At 34.2% G+C, this 24,403-nt stretch overlaps 1 protein-coding gene across 1 annotated transcript; it reads right to left on the bottom strand.

Moving 5' to 3' along the window:
• Positions 1-14,170: 14,170 nt before the first annotated feature.
• On the bottom strand, positions 14,171-15,073 carry LOC127242029 (uncharacterized). Its single transcript, XM_051261363.1, has 2 exons — positions 14,889-15,073; positions 14,171-14,783 (listed from the first exon to the last, which is right to left on the bottom strand). The coding sequence occupies exons 1-2, from the start codon at positions 15,071-15,073 to the stop codon at positions 14,171-14,173; spliced, it is 798 nt and encodes a 265-aa protein (XP_051117320.1).
• Between the last annotated feature and the right edge of the window lie 9,330 nt (positions 15,074-24,403).

Here is a 24,403-nt window from a genome sequence, read left to right as displayed (position 1 = left end):
ATTGTATTCATTTAAAAACACAAAGTAAACACTCTTTATTTTGTATTGAAATGTAACACTAATATACCTTTATTTACTTTATATGTACTTTTGTTTTGTGTATTTTTATTTTAAAAAATTTTTATTGTTGGATGGGCAAAAAAAAAAAACTAGGAAAAATTGTGAAATATATTATTTATATATACTCAATTATTAATTTTGTCGATTATTTGTATTGTTGGCAAAATATATTATGCACATTCTAAAAAATAGCATTTTTCATATCCTAGTTATGATTGGTGCGAGCAAGTCAATCATCCCATATTGAATACTCTATCTGCAATTTATATCCTATATGTTTTGTTTTCTTCTATTTTTTGTATTTTTTATTTTATTTAATTTTAATTTTCTACCAAAATTAATTATTTAATTCAAAATTTCTTAATAATATTGTACTTTTATTATTTTTTTGTCCGTTAAACTTATATATAACAAACAATTTTATTTACTCGTAATTTTATCACCCTCACTTTAACAAATAACAACTAATTTGTCATTATTTTTTCTACTTATCAATAGGGGTCGGCACAGTTCGGCTATTTACAAATATATAAAAATTTGGTATACAAACCTAATCGAACAAATACTCGAAACTGTGAACTGTATTCGAACCAAAATTTTAGGTTAATAAAAAATATTTGTAGTATTTGCAAATAATTAAAACCTAATATATATATATATATATTAAATACATTAGAAATAATTACAATTTCAATTAAGTAAAAATATTTGCAAATATTTCGAATTGAACTAAACCGAAACGAATCAAACAGCATCCAGAATATAATATAATTATTGATATGAATTTTAAAATATAATAAAATAAATATATTGTGGTATATTTTGGGCCAATGAAATAAAGAGACCCAATTACACACAATCCGTGACATGCCCAAATTGAAGTCCGGATCTGGCTACCCGCTGCCTGATCCAAGATCTTTATGAGACTCGCTGGATCGGGATTGCTGGGCCGTTCATCTGAACCGGTCTGATCTGATTATTATATATATATATATATCCTGGACTAATTCATTCATTAGGTTCACTTATTCGATTCAGTTCGGATCGCGATTCTCTCTCAAGCCAGGGGCGGATCTACATGGGGGCTAGGGGGTCAACCCCCAGTCGTCAAAATATATCTATTTTTTAGTGTAAAAAATAGTAAAATATATATTTTTTTAGTAATTTGTCATTCCTATTTTTTATTAATAATGTAAAAACTTATAAAAATTTTATCTGTTTGTTAATTTATATTTCTAGCCTTTAAATTTTATTTTTTTTATAATAAAAAATATTGAATTTTATGTAGTTTTTTTGAATTTTTTTTTGTCCGGATGTGCTATGAGTTAAACAAAAAAACATTGAATCGATAAAAAAAAATTGATACTTTTGCCCTCCCAAACTTTTACTGCTGATTCCGTCACTGTCTCAAGCCGTTGGTGATTCCGACACGTTTCAATCGATCTCTCGTGCAATTTCCTAGGAATCTGTTTGGCGGATTTTGGAGTTGTTCCCTCCTCATCGGTGTGTGCCTTCTCCATTGGAGTTCTACGGTTTGGTTTTTCGATTTGTGCATTATTGTTGGTTTACAGTATAAATATTACAAAAAATATAATACATAAATTAACACAATATATATAATATATACTCTATTCACTTAAAAAAAAATTGATAATTTAACACAAAATATTATTTTTAATATTAGTGACACGATCCTCCGTATCTAACATAAAAATGTATTCATTTAAAAAAAAAAAAAACAAAGTAAACACTTCTTCATTTTGTATTGAAGTTAAGTTGATTTGAGTTTTGATGTTAACGGTATTTCGTATAATTTTTTATATAAGAAAATAATACTTCCTCCGTACAATAATTTTGTTTATCATTTTTGTCTGTTTCAAAATAATAGTCTCAATTCTATAAATAATTATACCACTATAAAATTATCCTTACTTTTTCATTATTATTACACAATTGTCACTACTTTTTATATTAATACACTCACAAAGGAAAAAATGTCTTTTAACCCATACTTTTTACCCAAAACACAATTCAAACTATAATTCTGAAACAAAAGAAATATATTTTATCGTAAATCGTACAATTGAATAATAATTTTTATATTTAAAATAAAAAAAACAGACAAATCGTTAGTTAATTAATTAAATTAATCAATATTGTTGACCTCACATTCGTGGCTAAAGTAGAAAAAAAAAATTAATATTTTCATATAAAAAAAATACTCTTATTTTGATAAACAATCATATATCCATTAAATTATTATTATTTTATTACTATATTATTATTACAAAAATATTTCTTCATTTTACATAAATATACTTGTAATGACAAAAAAAAAAAAAAAAAAAAATTACATATAAACTCCGTTCACGCAACACAACGTTTTTAGGTGAATTGATTTTTTTATATTTAGTAAGAAGAATTGTGTCAAAAGTAAAAAATATAGTATTATTTTAAGCGGAATAATTGACTTTTTGTAATGAGTTTTTGAAATTTTTTTGATTTTGGTAAAAAATATTTTGTATTGTTTATTATTATTTTTTTAAATCACAATTGAGAAATAAGCTTGGAAGAACTGAGCGATAATTTCTAAAAAACTAATATAATATTAATAATTTTTAAATATCTATTCAACACAAATCCGTCTATTCTGTCTCACTCAAGAGTTTATTTTTTCCATTTTAATAAAAGTAATTATATACTAATATCAAGTCAAATAATAAAATGGTAAAATCTCTTACACACTTATATAAACCAATTAAATATTATTATTTTTTAATTTACTAGAAAATCCCAAAAATTTCATTCGAGCGGGACGAAAAGAGTATTATATACCTCTCTGATCCAAAGTAAAGGGGTCATTTGAGATTTTGCAGTAAATTTAAAAATAATAGTATTTTATTAGTTAGCGGAGGTAGAAGAGATTTTTTTACATTTTTAATACTCCCTCCGTCCACTTACAATGTTTACATATTTTTATTTTGGGACGTCCAATTACAAAATTAACATTTCATTAAATACCTTACTTTTTTCCACAAATACCCTTACTTTACATCACATCATTACTTTTACACAAAAAAAAAAAAATAAAGGCAAGAATGTCATTACACTACTTTTAACTACTCACTATAATTAAAATACTATTATTTCTTAAACACCGCGCCAAAAGTAAATATAAACATTGTAAGTGGACGGAGGGAGTAGTATTTATGTATAAAGTAATTATATATATAATTATACGTTTGAATTTAAATAAAAGTTAAAGAGTATTTTGATATTAGTTTATGATTATTTTTTCTAAAATAGAAAAAAAGATACTTTAAAGTGGAACAAACAAAAATCGTAAAAATGATAAAATCTGAAAGTTGATTTGAGATTTGTTTATTTAATTTTAGGGAAAAAATCAATTTAGGTCTCAATATAATAAAAATTTATCAATTTTGGTCTCAATATAAAAAAACTCATCAATTTTAGTCCGATTATAAATAATTTTAATCAATTTTTGTCCAATTATAAATAATTTCAATCAATTATGGTCTCATCGTTAAAAAAACTAACGGAAATTGCTGACGTAGACGTAACGAAGATGACGTGGCAGCTGACCTGTAAACTACACAATAATATACGATTATACACGGCTACGTTGTCACATGACCATGTATATTTCAATGTATAATTATATGTGGTCATGTATAATTTACATGGCTGGTTACCTTTCTGTTTTGGTTTTATTTTTTATTTTTTTTTCATAATTCTTTTAAAAAAATATTTTGAATTTAAAATAGTTAATATAGTTAAAACAGAAAAAATCAATAGTAATCCTAATATAATTAAAATATATCAATTTTAATTCAAATATAAAAACTTATAAGATATATATTTTTGAAATATTTTGTCTAAAATTATGTTATTCATAACAATTTTCCTCTTACAACCAATTACACAACTATTTTTTATTTTTATATATTATAGTAGTATTAAAAATTAATTTATTATTTCAATACAATTATATATGTCTTTGTTAAAATTGTTTGAAATTGTATTGAAATGTAAAATTAATTTTTAATACTATAATATACAAAAATAAAAAAATAGTTGTGTAATTGAATGTTTTTAAGAAAAATATTTTTGGTAGAGTAGAATTTTAGACAAACTCTTCCAAAAAAATTTACTTATAAGATTTTGGTTTTTGGTTTTTGTTTTGAATAGTAAAATTTTGAATTGAAATAGGGTTTAATGTGATATAATTATAAATATGTATTAATGTAATGTTTTGAATGTAAAATTTAATTTTATTGTAATATAATAAATAAAAAATAAGTGTTTGATTTGATGTTTTTGAGGGAAAAAATTGAAATAGGAAAACGGAAAAACAAATCTCACAAGTAAACACACCCTATGATAAATATTTATATTTGAACAAAAATTGATACATTTTAATTATATTATGATTATTATTGATTTTTTTTTTCATTTAACTATATGAACTATTCTAAATTCAAAATACTACATCCCCTGCAAAAAAGAGCAACATTTGTTTTTTTGCACGTAAATTTTTTAATATTAGTATTATATTGTTTTATAGTAGAAAAAACAAAAATGTCTCTATTAGATTGTGTGATAAAAAAGTAATGACATTTGTGTAATATATTGGAAATTGTAAGGGTATTAATTATGTTAGGTAGGTAATACAATTACTATATTAGAAAAATGATATTTTTTTTTTGAGACGGACAAAAATGAAAAATGGTATCCTTCTGATGGGACGGACAAAAATGAAAAATGATATCCTTCTGATGGGATGGAGGGAGTATTTTTTTTAAAAAAAAATATATATAACAAAAAAAATAAAATTTTAGACATGGTCGTGTAACAACATGATTATATATAATTATACACTGAAATATATACATGGCCGTGTAGTTTCTAGGTCAGCTGCCATATCACCCCCGTTATATCAACGTCAGCAATTTCCGTTAGTTTTTTAGCGGTGTGACCAAAATTTATTGAAATTGTTTATAATAGGATCAAAATTGATTAAAATTGTTTATAATATAACTAAAATTAATAAGTACTTTATATTGAACCAAAATTGATAAATTTTTATTATATGAGACCAAAAATTGATTTTTTTCCCTTATTTTTATTTAAAATACAAATTAATATTATTCAATTGCAGTAATACTTTACTATTTTTTTAAAAAATTATTATATCAAATATTATTTAACTCAAAATTTAAATTAAAAATTCAATTTAAAATCAAAATGACAAGTATAATTTCCAAGGCCACAGGCCTCTACATAAATGGGCCTAGGCAGCAGAGCGTCCGTCGTGGGTGTGTTCTCTTTGGCACTGTTATTTTTATTTTTTTATGAATTTAAGTTTTTTATTGTTATATTTGAAGTTAAAATAAGAGCAAAAACTATTATTAATCTCATTCAAATTTAAAATTTTTATTTTTGGTTCACTCAAAAAATGTATCAAAATTAAAATTGGTATCATACAAAATATGAATAATCATTTTTTATCCCACTATTTAAATTTCAATGGACCGACGTAATTATAACAAAAGCTGAGGTGGCAAATCGAACACGACCGTATTATATAAAACGGTATTGTTTGACCTTCCTCCGTCACGATCGATATCAACACAGCGTGTTCATTAGAAACACGCTCCTAATTTAAAATCCAAAACCAGTGTTTGTTTATGCACCTACCAGTATGTATATCTTCAAGGAACCAATTAGAGACACAAAATGTAGTGTTTTGATTATAAATAAATTATATAAATACAGCAGACTGAATATAAATAAAATAGGTTGGATTTCTATAATTATTATTAATATGATATTTTGAATATAAATTAATTTTTAATATATGATATAATATTTTTTTAAATAAAATTAACTAAATAATTAAACTCGGGGACAAAATTCCCAACTACATACACCATGAGTGATTTACTAATAACTTTATTACACAAAATATTTATAGTATCTTTTAATTTTATTTCTTCAAGAAAGTAATTATTGCACTTGCACTAACTAAATTTACAAATAAGAACCAAGTTCTCAACAGAATTTCACCTATATTAAGCTGCTAAGACGACAACCTATATAAAATTCAAGAACATAACTGATCAGGGATTAGTTATACACCATAACTAATTCACAATAAGCCAAAATCATGGAGGTATGGAATAGATAAATGAAAGCCATATCACTTATCTAGTGCTCACTTTTTCTCTTCATGCTAATACCACACAAGAAGGATAGAACTGAAAGCTCCATTCTCTATCTACTCCAGTGTTACATACTTCTCCATTGAATGCTAGAATAAACTTCTCTTCCCTTCAGCTAAGATGAGCATAACCTAAAAACCACAAGTATGAATAATTTTCGGCAATGGGACTTAACATTACACTCGAAAGAGTGTAAAGTACTAAGCAACAATGTCAAGTAATAAAAAATGAGTTAGCAAGGCACCCTGTAACATATGCTATATGTAGTGGATTTGTTGCCGAAATAACAACAAAATACAGTTTAGGAAATATGGACATCCATTGTAGCAGAATGGAAAATCAACATAAGGAGATAATATCACATCCCTTATAAGCTATTCAATAATATAATTTCTATCCATGGAACAACCAATATAAGGTTCCCCCAGGCAAAGCACAATGCACATATTCATCTCTAATCCAGACCTGACAGAAGAAGTTGGCAAGCATTACCGTAAAATTCTCTTCTTTTTCGAAGGGAAATAATGTGGAAGGGATCGGATTGCGCCATTCCAATGGTGGATACTGATCCAAGTTTGCATTGCTACTATATCGCCTTGTTGTATTCCGTCTTCTACTTCAGTCGCACATTTTATATCGAGGATATCAAGGCATCATCTCAAGAACTATCTCAACATCTCTGGCCTCATCATCAGAAAATCCAGGATACCCACATAAGCTTTCCCACAATCTTTTTAACAATAGACTTGCTGAAATGTGGTAGCTGGAGAAAAGAACTATAACCTTCATTGGATACCCCTGTTGCTTTTCTAGAACTGAGGGAGATAGCCTGCATAAGATTAGAGTTGTTAAACGAATCGAGTCGTTCGTGAATTCGGCTCGGTTAAAGTTCGTTCGCGAATGTTAACGAGCCTAGCTGAACAACATATACAGACTCGTTTAGTTAACGAATAAACCAGGGCTTTGTTCGCAAACGTTCCCGAATATTTTTTTAAATAATAAATTTATTATAAATATTATATATACATATAAAAGTATAATTTATAAATAAAGAAAATATTAATTTAAAATATATAAATAAAATAATTTTAATTTTTTTTAATTTATATATAAAATTTAAAAAGTAAGACAAACAAGCTTGAATGAACTCGAACGAGCTTAATCGAGCCTAGACGAGCCGAATACAAACACGAGCTCAAACAACAAAAATTCTTAACGAGCCGAACACTACGAACAAACTTGAAAGCTTAACGAAGGAACACGAGCCTTATTCGAAAATGTTAACAAACATTTAAAATTTGACTTGACTCGACTCGGCTCAGCTCGTTAACGGCTCTAATCAAGACCAACACCACTTTTAGTCTAATGCACTAAATAAGCATTATCACTTTCACTTTGCCTCAGGAAACATGGAAAAAATGATGTTGTAGCCAACCTTGTTGCTCGTGCATTTTTACAATGGTTTAGCTTCTAACAAGACAATATAACCAGAAATATTAAAATTTAACCCCAACCGAAGCGCCACATTTCTTTTATTCATTTGTTTTTCCTTTTTTTTAATAATAATAATAAAAAAAAACTGGGGTGCTAAAACTCCAAGGCTAAAACTTTTTATGTAGAAAATACTTTGTCACCACATGGTAACATATCACAGTTCAAAACATCATTGAGTTTTGTAGAACGATGTTCACCCAATGAAATCCCCTTAGTTCATTCTAATTAATTTCAAATGACTTCTAAGTTTTTTAAGGCCTTAGACTGGTAGTCACAACCCACAATACCTTAATACTACTCTGTGATAGCTAAATAACTCCCAATTGCAGGTCTCAGCCATCCATGTTCTTGCTGGGTGCAAGGTATAATGGCCATCTGCATGTAAGAAAGAACTCAACATTATCATTCACACAACCAAACACATCAAAATGTACATTGTGCATAAGAAATGAACAACATGAGAATTCACTCCGTTTCTAGTTTATAGTAAGTAGATGATATCAGTTCAGGAAAGTAATTTCAGGGAATACAAATGGCGATCTGAGTTTTATTGCAATAAAATTAAGAACAAGTGGAAATCTGTACAAAGATGTAAAAACTCGTTCTAGAGTTTTTTTAACTATTTTCAAAGTTGCAAAAGAAAAAGGGGTGAAATATTATAGTGAATTAAAAACAAAGTTAAACATTGCATAAGAATCTTCAAGGAAACCATCTAGATAGTGTGTTCTTGCAGAACATTATACATAAAAATAATTGTTGTTGTATATTTCCAACAATAAAAAGTAAAATTCGAAAAAAGAATTATTTTCAAATTTGATTAAAAAGATGTCTGAAATTGAGAATCCCTAGACACCTTATGATACATAAGAAAATTGAAAAGAACACTAAAGACTAGAAAAGTAAAAAGATGATCCCCAAAAGAAAGAAATTTCACTGAATTTGATGTCGATTGAAAATGTCTTTTTCAGGTCCTCAAACGGCCTACTTATAAGCCCATGTCAACTGCCCTAATGTCGTTATCAGATCGTTCCCCCACAACCGCTCGCCGGTTGTAACTTCTTCCAACCGCTTTAAAACTGCTATTTAACCGCCCCATTTAACCAACCGACCTGAACACCCACAGTCTCATCTTCCTTCGCCCGACTTCCCCTTGTCCGACTTTCGTATCAACCGACCTAAACACCCACCGACTTATCTTCTTTCGCCCTACTTCCCTTTGTCCGACCTCCGTATCAACCGACCTAAACATTCACCGTCTCATCTTTCTTCGCCCGACTTCCCCTTGGCCGACTTTCATATCAACCGACCGCCTGATCGGGGGTTCTCTCGAAGAAGCTCATTTCTTGATGACGCCTTAACCTTTGGGCCTACACACCAGCCCATAAACCAACCCCTGGTCTTATTTGCAAACCCATTCTCGAAAACCCTATACATTGGTTTTCCTCACTCAACAACTTGCCTCCTCCCGCCCGACACCTAAGCGTCACTTCTCGGATTATGTGAGATGTTACAGTGCTATCATTACACTGTTTTATGTTACATCACAGGGTTTATGTAAAACCCTTCTCTTACCCTTTCATATTCACACACTAAGAATCCAAAATCTCTTCTTCCCTTTCTCTAGCAAAATTCCTCCAAACCTCTTCTCTTTTGTCTCTGCGCATCGCAATGGCCAATCAATACTTACCCGCTTTCCCCTTTGACGGAACTAACCCATCGGTGCCTTTTGTAGCTTCGAGGGTTCTTACTCCCACCGTTCGTCCCTATTGCACCACCACGGAAGACGCCGAACATATGAAACTCGTCATCTCACAAGTCTCCGATGGCCAAAAATGATGCTGCCTTCAAGCCGGAAAGAATCCTGGACAGCATCAGGATTCACCTCACCAACCCCAAAGACGCTTACCGTAAGTGGTATTCCAGACTGCTCCCCCACTTTCAAGAACAGTGGAGGAGGCAGGGCATCGACAAGGCCATCCTTCTTTCAACCCAGCCTCTCCACCTCCATGATAAAGCCCTCTTGGCTATGACGGCCTTTTGGCATTCAGAGATGGGAGTTTTCTTTCTCCCTTCTGGTCCTATTGGCCTGACCCTCATGGACGTGGCCATTATCGCCCACCTAGCCATAGTGGGCGACAATCCCGTTCTAGTCTCTTTCAAGGGTCGGGAGCCTTCGCCCGACCACGGGGGCTGGGCTCTTGCTAAACTTGGCGAGAAGAAGAGAGACTGTACAAGCTTCGTCACCAAATTTTTGGGCGAAGAAGGCACTCCCGTCTCCGAACTGGAACACTGCTTTACTCCTTTTTTGGCTATGCAGGTACATTTTTCTTTTCCTTATACTTTTATACTTTTCCATATAAACTCGAAGTTGGACGTTCAGTTAAGTTTCTTTTTTCTTCCACAGATATATAATTCTTTCCCCCTCCAAGCTTGTCCTTTCTTCTCAGGTCGACTTGGCAATTCATTTGGCCAATGGCCAATTTTTTTCCTTAGGCACCTTATTTTTAGTTAACCTTTTTTAGGGCTTGTCCCGAGTGAGCACCCGCCTAACCGACACCAAAAAGGCAGACACAACCGCCTCAAGACCATTTTGGTTCCTGGAGCTGTGGCTTCGCCTATACTTCCCGAATGTATATTTTGGTCGTCTGCCTATTAGTCTGAACCCTCAGAGGTCGTTAGGTTTTGCCTTAGCCAAATTTACCCCTAGTTCCTCTAATCTTCATCCATCTAACCCCGTCATCACCCAAATTTTGACCGAGGGCCGTAGCAACTCCTGTTACTATGTTTATGAAACTTTTGTCCAATATACCACCGACCTTTTTTGGCTTTATCTCGACACTCCGTATCCCCGATCCTCTTTCCCATCCGACCTATCCCTTTTCGTGGGATTCTGCTTTAAAAGCCCGATCTCTATTTTCAAGTAAGAGGTCAGACAAAAAAAACTACAGATCTTTTTATACCTTTAACTACCAACCCCAATTTTTGGCCCGACAGTTCGGTTACCGTCAGGGTTTGCCGGGACCACTCGCCCAACCTCACCTTATATCCCAAAGCCTGGAAGGGCTAGTGATCCCTGAGCTCATACCACCCTATCTTTTCCAACTCACCGTCTACATTACCTCCAATTCTTACTTACCTTTCCGTCTTAAACCTTCGGCGGTTGAGGCCTTCCCGACCAGGTGGTCAGCTATTTGGTCTCTCATTGCTCCCCCAACTGATCAGTTGGTTGGAAAACTCATTCCGCCCCCAGCATTGGCACTGGGTTCTCCCAGACTAGCCTCTGCTCCTAGAAGAAAGAGGCTGGCTTCTGCCGAAGGCAGGTCTGGGACTCAAAAGAAAAAAAAGAAGGCCGCCCAGCCGTCGACAGACAGACAGTCGAGGAGTACCTATTGTCCCTGTCAGTGGACACAAGTGGATTGCCAAAATATTTGAGAGAGCAATTCGGTAAGTTCTTATCCCTTCAAGTTTGTCATTCTTTAATGTATGCTCTTCTCCACTTTATTATTTCCTATTCAAAGACCCCTTTGCTACCACCTACCACTGCTCCGACCGTCCCTCAGCCGACCACGGTTCAGCCGATTACTGCTCCGACCGCGACCTAGCCGACCACAGTTCAACCGACCACTCAACCAGATGAGCTACCCATTGAGCAACCAACCGTTCAACCGGTTGGTCCACCGGAAGACCCCCTAACCACCGGGCAACCGACCACTACACTACCGACCCCTCTGCCGGTTGAGGTACATTAGTTTCCAATACCTCAAAGAAAACACTTATCCAATTTCACCACTAACTTCAAAACTTTTTTTCTATAGGTCAACCTAAATCCTTCGACGGTTGCTCCTCAACCGACCCCCATTGTTGTAGAGGGGGAACCGCCGATGATCCACCGGCCTAAGGAACCGGTGGGGAGGCAAACTTCTCCTCCAGTTTTGCCCTCACCTGTTCTTCCAACGCCACAGGTAACTACAAAATTCTTTTCCATATTTCCACATGACTATTTTCTATAAGTCTCTAACTCGTTTATCATTACTCAATTAGGAACCTGAAGCGGTAGCGGCAGTGCCCGACCAAATCATCTTGCCGCTGCAGCCAGCCGCCCAACCCGTGGGTGAGGGGCCTCTTGTAGCTCCACAACCAGTCCAACCGAACCCACCACCTCGTGAGGTTGAAGAGATTTCTTCCTCGAGGTCGGGCGAAGCTTCAGTGAACCAAAACCTGGAATATGTGGTTAGTACTCCTTTGCCTTTTACCCTCCGAATTCTTCCTATGTTTTCTCTATTAACTAAAACTTTTCTTTCAGGGTTCGGCACCGGTCGCAGCCAATCGTCTGCCAGCGGCAGACGAATCGGCCATCGGCCCAGGGGCCGGCCGAGGTCCCCCCCTTGGCGTTTCGGATACTGGCTTCTTCTGAGGCAACAGCTGTACTCGACCAGGTAGCTTTCTATCATGTATCTGATCTTTTGATAAATTCATTTTTGTTCCTCTATACCTTAACACCTTTTCATTCCAAGCTGCCCGAGAGATGAATGTATTGGCCCAAGTAACTCTCCCGACTCCCACCCGACCTATCATAGCACGCTGTGCTGACTTGTCTTTCGCCGACTTGAGTCCAGCCGACCTTGAGGCTTTGGTTCAGGTTGCGATAGACTTATTGGTGCAGCATCCAATGTAGTTGGGAGCTACTCCCATCCTTGATCGGATGATGGAGAGGATTAAGGAAATCCAAGCCGAATTACCCCTGATCCGACCTCCGTCGTCTGAGGCCACGTCATCTCAACCGACTGCTGATCCGGCTAGCCTTGAAGCATCCTTGAAGAAGGTCAACGAAGACCTTAATCACGCCAAGGCTACGTTCGATGAACTCCAACAAACACGACAAATGTTGGAGGCTGAGATCTCCTAGAAGACGGAAGAGCTCAGACGCCTTCAACAACAGTTGGAGTCCCTGGATAGCAACATCCAGGAAAGAGGTCGTCTGGTGGAGGAACATCGCCAAACGCAGACGAGTCTCTACGATCAATTACAGGCAAGCATCCGAACGAGACTCGTCAGAGGACACCAGGAGGCTTACCAGCGTCGTCGGGCAACCCGATCGGAGCTGAAATGGGCCGACCTTCGAGCCGCCCTTCGGGCCCTTCTTTCTCCATAGCTTTTGTATATGAACATAATCTTGAGACTCAATCTATGTATCATATTCTTCAGAACATAGATCCGTAAATTTTTGCACCTTAACTAAGTCAGCAACTGAATACTACATGTATATATAATTCATACCACTCCACTACGAATGTCACCCATACTCATAAACTTGCACTTACAACCCCTCATGGATTCTTCTCACATTCGTGTCCCTGCCACCAATTGAGAAGGTTCTTTGCAACCATTCCTTGTGGGCAAACACCCCACAGTCCATCATGCTGAAGACCTGATACAGGTGCTCAAGCAACTCGACTTTAAATTCAAGTTCTCTGGCAGAGATAGGAAAATCATAAATGGTACAATTCGCCTAATGGAGCATGTATCCATCAGCTATGAACCCCTCACTGACATTCTCACTCGAATATCCGACCTTGATCATCATATGGATATGATAGACCATCATGTCATGGCCATTCTCCCTGACCTTAGCTGGAACAACATTTTCTGTCAACAAAGATCAAAACTCTCCCGATTGTGTGTACTTGTTGAGCAAGAAAGGCATTCTTTACAAGATATGAAAGTCCGCACTGAACAAGACCTTCAAGAAATGCAAGACCAATGGGATTGTTATAGTCCCGACCTAGAAGATCTCCTGGACGAAGAACCTAAACTGGTCTCCGCAAATTGGGATGAAGTTTCTGAACCAGAAGACGATCATATTTGTGTCATCCTTTCGGATGATGAATGAAACCGCTTCTTGTGGGTTTGAACCCTCAAAGGGTTTTTAGATTTCTTGTAATAAAATTTAACGACAGTACTCTGAAAAGGCAGGAAAATACCTTTTTCAGATACTTGGCGTTAATATTCTCATGTACCAACTTCCCTTCCTCATTCACAATAATAAAAGCTCTGTTTCCTATTGCTTTGTGAATGATGAAAGGACCTTTCCAATTGGGAGGCCATTTGCCTAACTAATAAACTTTCTTATATGTAGGCAGAATTGTTTTCTACACCAAATCTCCTTCTGCAAATACTTTAGGGGATACTCTTTTTCCATAATACTTAGCTCTGATCTCATTTTGTCTAACCACTAGATCCAGAGCATTCAGTCATTCAGTGTCCACTTCCTCCAACCGTCACCACATCCCTTGTACATATGCTTCATCATTATTCACCGTTGTATTAATTACCTTGGGTGAAGATACAACAAATTCCGCGGGAAGTATAGCATCCTACCCGAATGTGAGTTGGTAGGGAGAAAATCCAGTAGAAGTATTCCTACTATTTCGGTGGGCCCACAATGCTTGAGGCAACAATGTATGCCATTTCCTTGGATTTCCCTCAACCATTTTCCGGATGATGCCGATGACGATTTTATTTGCTGCTTCAGCCAATCCATTCGCCTGCGGGTAGTAAGGCGAAGAATGATGCAATTTGACGTTGAATTCGGTAAAAAACTCAATGAATTTTTTTCCGGTAAACATTAAACCCTGATCGGTCGTAAGAGTGTGAGGAATCCCAAACCGATAAATAATGTAATTAAGTAGGAATTCAATCACTTCTTTCTGTGTCACATTCTTCAAAAGGACTGCCTCTACCCATTTGGTGAAATAATCAGTTGCTATCGGATAATCAGCAGCACCTGGCACATCAGTCGGCTGCTTTAATGAGACGACCCTTATGGACAGACCTTCCTCCGGATAATCAACAGCGCCTCGCATATCATTCGGTTGTTTTGATGAGGCGACCCTTATGGACCAACCTCCATCTGGATAATCACCAACGCCTCGCATATCATTCGGCTGCTTTGATGAGGAGACCTTATTCCTGTACCTCGCAGCATACCTGCGTTTGGCATTACGAATTTGAGTACGATTCATACCCGGAAAACGAGGATCCACATCAACTGGTAAAGGTTTTTTATTTCGAGCCCACTTGCTCCTGACCAACCCGGTCCTTCTAGTCGGGTGGTCCCGGACCAATACTTGTTCCTTTAATTCCACATTAAAAGAACCATCTTGATTATCCCATTTTTTAGCCATTAGTTTTTCATAAACCTTGAGTTTTTCTTCTGGTCGGCCACTGCTTGATGGGTTTTCTTTCCCCGATCTGGGACTTGCTTGTATATTAACCATTGCTGTGGTTACTTTTGGAAAAGGTTGTTGCTCTACACCCAAAGTGATATATTTCAGCCGATCTGCCTTAATGGCCTTTTGGATCTCATTTCGAAAATGAGTGCATTGACTTGTATTATGTGTGAAGGAGTTATGCCACTTACAATATGGCCTTCCTTTGATTTTTTTCTTAGTAGCCAACCTTTGCCCTTTTGGAATTCGGATCTGGCCATCAGTTAGCAAAATCTCAAAAATTTCATCAGCATTTGAATTGTCAAATGTGGGTTGCTCTCTTCCTTCAGTTTCTGGCATTGGCTTTAATTTGGAGCACACATAAGGCTTTCCTGAAATGATTTCGGCTGCCATTTCTTCTGTCTGATCAAAATTAAAGTCGTATGCTTCTGTTTCCATACTCGCCATATGTTGAACTTTATTACGCCTGAAATTCTGATCATTTTCTTTGAAAAGAGACTCTAAACGTCCAGCCTTGGCAGCGAGACTTGCCAAATCTTCTACATCATGAGCAGTGAGTGCCTCTCTTAGGCGGCCATGCATATTTCTGACCACTAAATTGGTCATTTCCTTTTCATTGATTATAGTAGGACAACGTCCTTTCATCAATTGCACCCTTTCAATAAACTGTGAGGCTGACTCTTCTGGATATTGTTTCAATTCCAACAAATCGGTAAGAGAAAAAGTTGGTAAAGGATTGAAGAATCTAGCATAGAACGCCATTTCCAAACCTTCCCAAGTTTGTATTTGCCTAGGTGGCAGATTTACAAACCATGAAAAAGTTGTTCTGGTAAGAGACAATCCAAATAGTTGCAGTTTATAAAAATGATTATTTCCAACTTCCTCTAACTGTGCTGTGAAACGACCCACATGCTCTATGGTGGAGGATCCGTATTCCTCTAAAAAAGCATGAAAATCAGGTGGTCGATAATTCCTTGGAAGCGGATAGTCGCTAATGATCCTTTCAGGAAAAGGTCTTTGATAAGCAGGATGGTTGGCCATCTGAGGATTCAAACCGAAATGAACCCTCAACACTTACGCAATCTCTTCAGGATCCAAACGAGGTATTGATGATCAGGGATAAGAATGGGATCCTGCACATGTGCTCCTTGCCTCTCTTCCCTTACAGTGTTTGGCTGTACATTTTCAAATCTTGATCCCAAAGGAACATTATTAGGGAAAGTTAGAGGAGTCTTTCCCCTATCTGTTCGGTTGAACGTTGCGGCGCTTGGCAATGTACTGTCAACGTGTGATGGCCCTGCGAAATTGCTTGTATTCTTGATGGTGATATTCCTGGTGGTGTTTGAGTGGGTTGAATAGTAATCCTTGATAAAGCTTGATCTAACATGTTCTGCATGAGATTCTGTTGCTCGCGCAACATATTCTGCATAGCCAAAGTTTGTTGATTGTTCAATTTTTGAACATAATACACCAAATCGGCGGGTGGTTGGGGGACCTCCCCTAGATTTGGCATGACAGGTGGTGAAATATTTTCTCCCACCGGTGTTGAAGATGATTGAGGTTGTGAGCCTATCATATTGATCTTTTTGATGATTCGGCCGGACCTCAGTCGTATGAAATTCTCTGTTGATGTAGGATCAGCAATCTTGCCTTACTCCCACTATGGTCGCCAATTTGTTGATGCAATTTTTCAACAATACAAAAGTAAAATCCGAAAATAAGAAATTATCTCCGAATTTGATATAATTAGTGCATGAGATTAGGAATCTCTAAACACTTTACGGTACATAAGTAAATTGGAAAATAAATGCTACAGACTGAAAATTAAAGGATGATCCCCGAATTACTGACTTTGATGTCGATTGAAGATGATTGAAGATGCCCTGCCAGTTGCTGACCCCAATCCTTAAATATTCCTCAGAAACGATACCTGGAACCATCGCCCGAACGGTTACAACACCTACTCTCAACCGTCTACTAATTCCTCTTTTGTTGACACGTGTTTTAAACCGTCTCGCCAAACGCTTCTACCAGTTCCAGAACTCAACTGGCCCGACCAACCGTTCCAGAGACTAACTGGTCGTTAGACCAAACGACTTATTGGTCGCCCCATCAAGCGACCAACATCTAATCTCTCCAGACGATTCAATGGTCGCCCCAAACGAGCGACTGAACTACTGTTCACTCACTCGATCTCCGCAGCAGCCGACCTCCACAGCAACCGACTTGCTCATCCAACTGCGGACCATCCGACCTGCTTATCCGACTACGGACCAACCGACCTGCCTGTCCGACCGCAGACCTTCCGACCTGCTTATCCGACTGCGGACCAACCGACCTGCTTATCCGACTGCGGACCAACCGACCTGCTTATCCGACTGCGGACCAACCGACCTGTCTGTCCGACCGCGGACCTTCCGACCTGCTTATCCGACTGCGGACCAACCGACCTGCCCGTCCGACCGCGGACCTTCCGACTTGCTTATCCGACCGTGGACCTTCCGACCCGCTTATCCAACTGCGGACCAACCGACCTGCTTATCCGATTGCAGACCAACCGAACTGCCTGTCCGACCGCGGACCTTTCGACTTGCTTATCCGACTGCGGACCAACCGACCTGCCTGTCCGACCGCGGACTTTCCGACCTGCCTATCCGACCGCGGACCTTCCGACCTGCTTATCCGCTCGGGAGGACAGCCGGTCTAACCAATCACCCCGAAAATCCCTTAACCACCAAACGTACTCGATTACAGGCCCAAATTTCCCTATATCTTGGGCCTTTAACCTAATTATAAAATTCGTACGTAACAAAGATATTTCTTCTTCAAGGAGAATACAAAAGGTATTTTTAGGGTCTGTTTGGTTCAAATGAGGGGAGGGGAGGATATGGATTTTAATAGAAGGGATGGGAGACAAAGGGAGAGGAAAGAATATTAAAATTGTAATAGTGTGTTTGGTTAATATGAAAGTAAAGGGAGGCGAGGCCAGAGAAAATAGTATTTTTGTGTCTAGTTAAGCAGGGGAGGAAAGGAAAAATATAATAATTTTACTGTTTTACCTCTGTGTTATATAAATAAAGAAAAATAAAACTATTTAATAAAATTTGATTAATCTATTTATAAAATGTCATACAAAATTTATTTGTCTAATATAATAAAAACAATAATTACATTATTACGCCTTGGATCAAATACTTTATACATTAGTTATTTATTAAATTTACCAATAAAGATAAACAATAGTTTTACGTATAAATAATAACACTATAACAAAAATTATATAAACTAAGTATATTATAAAAATATTTTATATTTTATAATTTATAATTTTTAATATTAATTAAACTATTTAGTTATCTTAATTATATTCTATAATTATTTTTACTATACAATAATTATTTTTATTAGTACACTTCTTAATTACTTACTAATTATATTTTATCTGAATTTCCATATCTACAATAATATGCTCATATTACATGGGACAAAAGAAGTAAAATATTAGTATTATAGATAGAATTATATGCTAATTTGTAATTCATTAAAAAATTATTATAATTAAACTTGATTAAAAAAATTAATTAAAACTATTTCGAAATATAATATAATTTTAATATATATTAATATTTATTTGAAGTAATTAAAAATAAAATAAATAAATATTAAAATTTTGAAAGATGTTATAAAATTTCTAATAAAATATGTAATTAAATAAAAGAAAATTTTGATAAAATCCATCTTCTCCAAATTCCCCCAAATTGGAGGGGAAAAAAAATTACAAGAAATGGATTCTCCTCCCCTCCCTTCTCCTCTATCCTCTAAAAAAATTTGAACTAATACGTATGGAGAAGGGAAAAATGTGTCCGCCAAATGGGTGAGAGTGAATGTGATATATGTATGTACTTCATGCATGCGTTAGAGTGTTGGGTGAAAGTGAACACAAAAGATATATGCGTATTAATATGTCTCGTGATCTAGGGTTGATTCAGTCTGCAGGTACTCTGGAATGCTAACATAATTATTGATTATTGAGTTGATGATATATTTTTAGATTCATATTTCACTTCCATACGAGCCACTTTTATTGACACTCACGAATGATAAACAATTGCTTAAGTTGCTACCTACTTTTTCATTACATAAGTCAAATTGCGTGTGAAGAGCTTTCGCGAGCAGCTTGAATCTACCTATCAGTGTGATTTCCATTCATATTCATCTAACTAGATTTAGTTAAGTGACTTATCTTTTTTTTTTTCTAGCCCTATTATCTTGAGACACTTTGTTAAAACTAATTTCAAGTTCATGCCATCCAAGGGTGAAAGTGCAATTACACTAAGAATGAAACATTACAATTTGAGTTACAAATTTAATATTTGTGGTATACTATAAAGTGTGTAAAGTTATCTAAATGTATAATTTAAATAAGATGGGTGGCGGGACCAAGCGACTCTTATTAGAGTGTTGCTAGTCACCCGCTTCTAGCGTTCAGAGCTCCTTACAGATTGAGCTCTTCTAAAAAAAATATACGAGTTTCAAATTGTAAAATCTTGATAAATGAGTCTCGATTTAGGTCCTATTTATAGGCATTGGCCTACCTTCTAGAAGGTGACACTTTCCATTTATAGTTGGCGAATTAAATCCCCACCATCCAATCCTATAGATGCTAATTCTTAATCAACGGGAAAGATGGCTTTGACAGAGATTGAGACTTAGGTCTTAGCCAATTCAGCCTCCTTTTACCAGGCAGACAGTTGGCATCGCTCTCTTTCTCTACTCAACTGATTCTCAAATCGTAGTCAGACAATAGATAACCTATTTAGCAATCAATTCACACGTGCTCTTTTCTCTTTTGTTCAAAATGTAGCAATGTGACAATTTTCGTACGTAAAATGTCTCAAAATACCAAGGCACCTTAATTAGCACAATAAAGACACAACACACAATTACCAAGGTATTTTGACATAGATTGTAGCAATTTTAATGAAAATTTGCAATATGCGCTTATAAAAATCATAGTCAGGATAAACCACATTCGTTGACCGAACTATTGAGGAGCTTAGCAGTTGATGGATCCTTGTGGTGCACCGAGGACGTTTCACTATTAAGTGAGAGAAGATGTGATACCCCTAGAGTTAGGCCGGTGCTAGCTCAACTCTCATGTATAGATGAGTTGGTGTTTGGTCATCTGAGATTAGATAGAGTGTAAATGGATTGAATAGCCTACTCATGTCAATAATGTGCATATTCTTTTTCGGGAGTTATACTGAAAGAACTCTAGAATTAAGAGTGTTTGCCCTAAAGTAATTTGAGGATGGGTGACCCCCCTATAAAGTCTCCCAGGGTGCGCATGAGTGAGGACAAAAGCGTACTGGAATGACTCATGTTGACCTGTGGGGCTAGTTACAATCCTAACACGCTCGATTTTATGTGGCTTGAAGGCCAGGGTATCACATATAATCAAAAAAAATGTTCATGCTAGAAAAAGAATCTCTTAGGAAAGTGCCACGGTGGTCGCTCAGGAAGAATCTTAGTGAATCAACAAGATTATTAAAACTTCGACTTCACTAGACTGGTCAAATTGTGTATCAAATACTCTCGAGTCATTAAGACTAAGTTCGCCAAGGGGATCTTTTCAGAAATTTTTAGCTTTGTGGTGGCATCAATTTTTTTTTTTTTTAGAACATCGTTTCAAATGATAATATTGTTTTTAGCTTTGATGTCTATTTATTTTTTGAATCGTTCATTATATTTCACAATTTATTGAAGTGTGGCATTGCATATTTCTCACAATTTGATTGCTTTGTTATGTTTTTTACCACATAAAAGTATACTCATATTTTCATTGTAACAACTCCGTCAAAAAAGTTAGATACCCGCATAAATAGATATGATTTATGTTAAGATAATTTCAGATAAACGGTGAGAATACAATATGGGCCATAGTATAGCATCACGAGTACTTAGTACTTATGGAACATAAAAGACCTCAAGTATTCTGTATAATTTAATAAGCAGATATCATATGTAGTGTATCGTCGTTGTTAATAAGTATTACTCTTGGTTATATTTATATAACTGCAATAACCTGTAATTTTATTTCTTTTGAATTCACGTACTCCTATTTTATACTTTGGAAGAATTAGTTTGGATTGATACGTACTCGGTCATAATAGTTGTGTATATCCAATAATATACAAAAGAATATCATTTAATTTCCAAATCATACAATAATAGTTTGTATACAGATCTATATTCAATATAAAATCTTTAAAAAACAAAAGAAAATTTCAACAATGAGAAACACACCAGAAATACCTACTATAATTCTTCATTGTAACTTTGTCGATTGAGTCCTAGATGACCACAATGATCAAATTTTAGGCAATTCCCACAAATTGTAATCAGATTGCAAATTGTAAATCACAATCATCATCAACCTTTTGAAAACTATATATAAAACACAATTCCTACAAATTGTAATCAAACAAGTAAACTTTCGATTGTCAATGTTTTCATATGCGATTTGAAATCATGTGAAATAAATCAGTAATAAACAACAGTTTTACCAGCTTTTTAAGATCTTTCCAAAAAACAAGACAAAGTCTTGTAATTCTTGTATTGCTTCAATCGCAATCGATGATACATTTTTGTTCTAAAATTGAAATTTCCTAAAACAAAAAAAAAAAGTACATTTCATAACCTTTGTCATTCCTCACCTCTAAAGCCGACGAACTAGCTAAAAGATACACAAATAACAATCAGAGTTTAACCTTGTCGAAAGTTCGTAATCGAATGATTGTTGGAGATGTAGGGCTCGACATCACTACTCAATTCAACACCGTAGGTTGCTGCCAAAGTTGGGCTCGACATAAAATTCCGATTCACCAGTTTGGATGACTAGAAATGAGAAGAGCATATCGCTAGAATCTTGGTGTGTTTCGCTCGTGTGCAAAAAATAACATAATCAATTGGAAATCGGTTGGGATTGGAATAAGGATTAAGATTGGAGTAGAATTGGAAATTAGGGACGGTAAGGAAATGAATATCAAAGATTTTCGAAAAAGGGGGAGTGTAGTGTTAGGAATTTAATTTCACAAATCTTTGTCTTCTTCCGTTAGAATCTGGATTTGTTTCGCTTGCGCGCGCAAATCTGTCTTCTTCCGCCCTTGAACAGTTGTTTTGAACGAAAAATTAACTTCAGACAGAGAAAAAAATAGAAAAGAAAATTACAATAATTGGGAGTTAGAAACAAATTATTATAAAAAGTGGGTATGCAAACAAATTAATTTTGGAGGAGGAACTAAATTTAAATTGAAAATAGAATAGAATGATTTAATTCCAATTAGCAATTTATTTTTGTATTTTTATTTTAAATTTTTATTTAAACAAGAATTTAATACTCCCTCCCTCCAGTATTTTTGTCCGTCCCCAAAACAAGGTTACCATTTTCTAATTTAGTAATTGTGCTACATACTTAACATAATAAATACCCTTTCAACTTACAATATATGACATAAATGTCATTACTTTTACATTACACCATACTAACAGGGGTATTGTCTTTTTTACTATAATTCAATATAATACTAATATTAAAAAATTTACGTGCAAAAATCAAATGCCACCTTTCGGGACAGAGGGAGTATAAAATAAATAATTTTGATTAATGAAAAAAACTTATGAAAAAGTGGTTAAATAGATGAAAGTGAAGATTTTTTTCATGATTAAGCTAGGAGGATATATTCTTCTAAAATCACAAATTTAGGGAGAAGCTGAAATATTTTGAATTTCCCTATGATGAAAAAGTTAAAATGACATGATCTCCTATAAACTAAAAAGAGTTAGCCACAACTTAGGAAGAAGTTAGAAATATTTTGAGTGTAAAAAATAAATTTATAGAAATTAAAAAGGACACATCACCACACATATACAGCAGGTGTAGCCCTTTATTCTTAAATTTAGCTACTTTATTCACTTTATTTTAGCTGTGTTGTCTTTTTAAGTTCTTTAATTTACATTGTCTTGGGTAAATGCTTTTACTTTATTTTGTTTTACTCAATTCCTTGCATTAATCATTTTTGTTTTTATTTGTCTTCAAAATTCCCTACTTTTTTGTTTCTACTTTCATTTTATGTATTTAATTCTAAAAATAAAAAACTTAACTCGAATCACCATAAGAGGTACTAAATAATTTTTTATAGGCCAAATCCTACCGATTATTTTAGGAGGTGTTTGAAAATTAACTGTAGCTTTTAGCATATAGTTAATTTGATTAGTCATTAGTTGTTAGTTAATTCTAGTAGTTGGTTTGATTAATTAAATATATTAGCTCATTGTGTTAAAATATTCGGTAAAATAGTTTATTGATATTCGTTGTTTAGCCATAAAATGATAATTAAGAATATTTTATATTTTATTTTAAGATATTTAATTGCATTCTTTCGGTATTTAGGATTTTTTAGAATTTTTATTTTTAGTTAATGAAAATTATAAAAGTTCTATTAAAAAATTTGCTTTGGTTGTTTTTTTTTTAAAAAAATGATGTATTTTTGTTGAAAAATATGAATAATTTTTATTAAAAATAGTGTAAAATATAAAAGAACAAGTTATTCATATATGTATTTTTATTAAATTAATTTTTAATAAATTTTTTTATTAAACTTATAATTTTAAATAAATTAATTCTAATATATTCATTTTCAATAAAAAAAAATTGTGTGATAAAATATATATATATGTAAAATAAATTCATTATCCTAATATTTTTATTTTTCCTTTATTTTAAAAATTTTAAAATGTTTACAAATAAATAGTTTATATTAAAAAAATAATAATTGTAACTTATAAAATTATAATTTCAAAGTTATTACCAAAATATATTAATATAATTAATAAATACTGCAATAAAATGGATTGATATGTATGAAATAATTCTTTAATTAAATTAATTTTTGGAGATTTATACATTACTAAAAAAAAATACACCTATTAAATACTTATATTATTATTTTTTTATCGATTTTTTTCTTTTTCAAAAAATTAAAAATTCTTTAAACAATTGTTTTTCAAATAATCTTTTATTTTTATTTTAGATAATAAAATTTTTTATATCCATCATCAAAATTTATATATTTTTTTGTCTAGTGATGTAGCGGTAGATTCGTGACCGTGAGGTCAGGGTTCAAACCTCTCTCTAGGTCACCTGTACGATTCGCCTAATGTGATTTGTTTTGTCGGACTTAGTTTACTCCATGCACATTTTGGAACAGTCATTTCGGTTTTTTTATGATAAAATACATAAATAAATAAAAATAAAAAAAAGTCCAAATATTTTTGTTTTTATAATAATAAATGATATATATATATATATATTTGAAT

Source organism: Andrographis paniculata, unplaced genomic scaffold (genome assembly GCF_009805555.1).
Source record: "Andrographis paniculata isolate CXL003 unplaced genomic scaffold, ASM980555v1 Contig86END, whole genome shotgun sequence".
Lineage (NCBI taxonomy): Eukaryota > Viridiplantae > Streptophyta > Magnoliopsida > Lamiales > Acanthaceae > Andrographis > Andrographis paniculata.
The sequence above is the reverse complement of the archived record's forward strand: the minus strand, read 5'-3'. Positions and strand labels throughout refer to the sequence as shown.

Excerpts from the sequence above, each read along its gene's own strand:
- LOC127242029 (XM_051261363.1), bottom strand. The coding sequence starts at position 15,073 with ATGGTTAATATACAAGCAAGTCCCAGATCGGGGAAAGAAAACCCATCA. Across the intron at positions 14,784-14,888 it reads CACCCGACTAGAAGGACCGG|GTATGCTGCGAGGTACAGGA; the intron begins GTTGGTCAGGAG and ends TGCCAAACGCAG.